This window comes from Eurosta solidaginis, chromosome 5 (assembly GCF_040869045.1).
Source record: "Eurosta solidaginis isolate ZX-2024a chromosome 5, ASM4086904v1, whole genome shotgun sequence".
In the NCBI taxonomy this organism is placed as follows: Eukaryota; Metazoa; Arthropoda; class Insecta; order Diptera; family Tephritidae; genus Eurosta; species Eurosta solidaginis.
Genome location: NC_090323.1, coordinates 206,056,132 through 206,060,728, shown reverse-complemented (window position 1 = coordinate 206,060,728; position 4,597 = coordinate 206,056,132). Strand labels below are relative to the sequence as shown.

Below are 4,597 nucleotides of genomic sequence, written 5' to 3'. Positions count from 1 at the left end.
ATAAAGAAACTAATATTTCTCTATACATACTATAGTATGTATACATAAAACCGTGCGCTGTTGCATTTTATCAGAGTTGCCAAAGTAAAATTTTATTATTAGTTATTTGCATGCAATATTTTACTTTTTGCAACTCTGTTCGATCGTCATCGTGTCGTGATCACTGTCTTTAAAAAACGAGCTATGATCGGCTGATGGTGGTCCGCAAACGCATTGCAAAGGAGTATTGTTAGAGTACGCCAACATGAAGAAAATGGAACACGTAATCCAACAATTTTTGCAGGGTAGCCAGTTTCGTTCTCTTTTCGTTTGGCTACATTGTCGATGAATTATGGTCATCTCCGTTGAACCATAGTGTACCTATACAAGTGCGTCAACTAAGCGATAAACGTCAAAACTACAAACAGCCTCGCTCACCTGATGCAAATCTCAGGTCTAGAGTTGCATTTTTGGTACGTAAGAGTACTTCAAGCTGAGTTGAATTTGATAGTTTAATAAAACTTTGTAGTATTTACAGATGAAATAGTTGCATATATTTCCGCGGAAATAAGAATACTAGAAGATTTGTAGCTTGCAACAATGCGGAAACATACGGGAAGCAAAATTTATTTAAATTAGAGGCGCGTAAAATTTCTAAAAATGTTAGGCGTAGCATAACCTGATTAAGGTTCAGTTGGTTTTACTTATGATTATCAATAGAAATATGACGCGTCCAACGCTTTTATTTAATTGTCTGATCAATGCCATAGATTGATAAGGAGTGTGATGACTAGTACCTAGGACCTACCTAATTATTTTCTAGCTTTTCGTATTATTATTACTTCATGTAAGTATTGTTTTCAATAAAACCGTTTAACTTAAAATTTTTTTTTAAATTATTTTATTTTCAAGTTTTTAGTCTTTATTTAATTGCCTATTATTTCTCATTCTATTTAGTTCATTTAATGACTCATTATTACAAGGACCCTTTCCTGACAATTTGTTACAATCTAAGTCCTCAATACATAATCCTTTCAAAGTCTTTACTCGACTCTACGCCACGTATGCTTGTCCCTCCTCCAACTCCAAAATATTTTGATGTCTCTTCTACCGGACTGTATGCAATATTTATTCCAAATATAAGCCAAATTGGGCATCATAGGTCGCTTTCTATTCATGTATGTATTATGTGTTCCAAATATGGACCAAATCAAATCGGACCACAAATACGATTTTTGTGAATATCTCGATCCTTGCGCCACCTAGCGGCGATTTTTTTTCATAAGTACCTTTTCTTGCATGTATTATGTGTTCCAATTATGAGCCAAATCGGACCACAAATACGATTTTTCTTAATATCTCGATCCGTGCGCCACCTAGCGGCGATTTTTTTTCACAGGTCGATTTCTATTCTTGCATGTATTATGTGTTTCAAATATGAGCCAAATCGGACCACAAATTCGAATTTGGCTAATATCTCGATCCTCGCGCCACCTAGCGGCGTTTTTTTCTTATTATTGCATTGTCATCGGGTTCTGAACTATATTCCAAGTTTCAAGCTTGTAGCTTATCGGGAAGTTACTTAAATTTCAATTACAAAATTCGTTCACAACGGCCGTGCATGCAGCCTGCCTGTCAACTCAAGTTAAATAAAACCGTTTATAAACTAACGAAATACAAGAAAAATACAACGTAGTTCATTAAAAACAAACAAGCCAGTTTGTATTTCGATAGGGTTTTTTGACATTAGGCCGTTTTTCCTTTATTTTTTCTGACAAATGAAAATTTTGTTAGTTTCTAAATTTTGTGCATAAAAACACAACTAAATTCAAAGTGTAAATTGTGCGTGCAAATGAGTTTTCAATTGCATGGTACTTTGAAGAGTTCAAGAGAAAAGTCATTTCGATCAATTATGGTCATCTCCGTTGAACCACCCGATAGCTCTTGTTATGGAATGCATGAAGAAGTTTCGCCACAACAAGTATTTCTATCGGCACCCGTATTTGGAAACAGACGAAGCGGAAGACGTCCGCCAAGAAGACTGGATCTCCATAGGTGTTCACAATTGGTGTCAGTTATGTTGAAGCCGGGATAGGTAGGCTGACTTGCGCAACTTGGGTAATGCCAAAATCTCCTAGGCGGCTAAGAGCCAATTGTTGGTGATGATAAAATTTCTTCATGTTTCTCCTTTTACTCCCCTACAAAAAATTTGGTCACAAAACTTACCCACGTCCATGCAAATGTGACTATGAATATAACCTATGACTGTAAAATGACTAGTCAAATGACGTGGATTGACGCGAGTGTTTTTGCAGGGTCATAGCTACCTTCATAATGGCGTATAGTCACACAATTCACTTATCCAGATTGCGCATTCATGAGTTCAAATTTGCTTCGTTCTGCGCATCTACGTCACAGTTGACTGCTTGAGCGAATGAAGAAAAGAGTGAAAAAACAAGAGCTAAAGGAAAATGACGTATGAATTGCCCATAAAAAACAGCTGATCTTTTGTTTACATGCGCAATCTTATGTGTGTGATTTGTAGTATAGTCATAGTTCATGGTTTTTAAAAAAGTCGAACTTTTTGAAAATTTAAACACTATTTTATTTGGTCTATGAATATGCGCAAATATAGCTTAATTTATAAAAAATTACAAAAAATGTATTTTCTGCACGCTTTTATCTATAAATATGAAATTGTACGTATTGTTGCTGAAAGTCATCAAAACTTCGAAGGCTAAAAAAATCGAGCGATTCTAAAAAGAAAATCGATTCTTCATTTCTAAAAAAAGATCGATTGAATCGATTAAAAATTGAATCGAAATCCAGCTCTAGTTTGCCCCAAATTCAAAAGCCGCGAATTTTATAAAAGTGCTTTTATTTATCCGCTTATTGGCTAGTTATATATAAAGCAAAGATATGAGGGAATTAAAGTTGAAAGCCATGTATAATAATGTTATTTCACAAGCGATTTCAGAATCTGGCCGATTTTTGTTTGCCGGTAATCGCTTTGGTGATATTTTTGTACAAGAGTAAGTAGACGAGATATAATAAAAATGTACTTAAAAATGCTAAAAACTTGTCATTCAACAGTCTACAGGATCTTGAGAGCACCGATGCACCACGCTCCAAAGTGCGCATCTTTCCGCAAGGCGCACAGACGGAAATTAATAGCCTGTGCTTCCATCGTGATTTCCTTATAGTTGGCGCCATTGGTGTCATCTATGGTCTCGCATGGAATGAAGAAAAGCGTGAATTGAGCACATTGCATAAATGGGAAATAAAAATTCCGCTTGATGTAGACGCAGTTGAAGTACCAGATGTTAACTTTTTGTGGCTGCGTGTAGGCACGGATTATTTATACGCCGGGTGTGGTGACAATGTTATATATCAAATAAATTTGGAAGATGGGAGTATTGTACGTGACTATCGTGGGCACACAGATTATATACATGGTGTAACCGGCAGTGATAAAGGACAAATATATTCAGCATCGGAAGATGGCACCGTACGCTTTTGGAGTGAACAACAAAAAGAATCAACAGGCAAGTTAGTACCAGGCGAAAATACACAGCTGATGCGACCGGAATATGGCAAATGGATTGGTGCTGTTTCTACAAACGATGATTGGTTAATTTGTGGCGGTGGGCCGAAGTTCTCGATATGGCATTTAGGCACAATGGAATGTATGCGAGATTTCGCTTTTCCAGGTAAGGTGCACGTTTGTGATTTCGTAGAAGAAAATTTACTGGTAGCTGGTGAGCATAGTCATGCTCAGTTTTATGCCATGAATGGTGATATACAAGCGAATATACCATTAGAACATACAGCTGCATATTCAGCGGTCTGGCAATTGGAGCCAATTAAGTTTATGTCCATTGCTGGATATAGCAATAAATTGCATATTTTAAATGATTTTCGATTTTTAGATAGTAAAATTGAATTATATGGTAATACAGAATAATAATAATGCAATTTTGTACATGAATACAACAAAAAACTAAAGCCAAATATAGTTTATTTCTATATCTATTATATAAAAGTAAGTCGGGTTTTCCTTCCTGACGCAATAACTGCAGAACGCACGAACCAATTTCCACGGTTGTGCATTCGTTGGAAAGGTCTCGGGCTCCGTGAGGTTTATAGCAAAGCAAATTTCATTTTATTTATTTATTACAGCAAAAAAGCCTAATGCATAGGTAGGTAGGTTGAACTGGCCGGTCCATGAGGACCTCACATAGACTGATTGAGTCCGTAGTGTTACCAGAAGTTTGTTTTAACGACCAAACTGAAAAACCCTATCAAAAACCAGGACATAAGTTATAAAATAACGCCGTCCTCTTGGCAAATCCTAGAAGCTTCCTAGGACTTAAGCCACTTGCTGCTTCTAGATCTGACAGCTGTATCACTCCTAATAGCTGGAGTCTTAGCCTGGCAAGTGCAGGGCACGAGCACAGAACGTGCTCGATCGTTTCCTCCTCCAACCCGCACTTCCTACATCTGCTATCACTGACCAAGCCTAGTTTAAAGACATGTGACGCCAGCAGGCAGTGTCCAGTCAGAATACCCGTCATGAGTCTGCAGTCCTCTTTTTAATGATAGGAGCAACTGTGTTAGT

General features: G+C 37.1%; 1 protein-coding gene across 1 annotated transcript; it reads left to right on the top strand.

Annotated features, from left to right (window-relative positions):
- The first annotated feature begins 2,779 nt into the window (after positions 1-2,779).
- On the top strand, positions 2,780-3,984 carry thoc6 (THO complex 6). Its single transcript, XM_067792418.1, has 2 exons — positions 2,780-3,011; positions 3,073-3,984. Exons 1-2 carry the CDS (start codon positions 2,899-2,901, stop codon positions 3,941-3,943), a joined length of 984 nt encoding a protein of 327 aa, XP_067648519.1. The 5' UTR covers positions 2,780-2,898; the 3' UTR covers positions 3,944-3,984.
- The last annotated feature ends 613 nt before the right edge of the window (positions 3,985-4,597 follow it).

Excerpts from the sequence above, each read along its gene's own strand:
- thoc6 (XM_067792418.1), top strand. The coding sequence starts at position 2,899 with ATGAGGGAATTAAAGTTGAAAGCCATGTATAATAATGTTATTTCACAA. Across the intron at positions 3,012-3,072 it reads GGTGATATTTTTGTACAAGA|TCTACAGGATCTTGAGAGCA; the intron begins GTAAGTAGACGA and ends GTCATTCAACAG.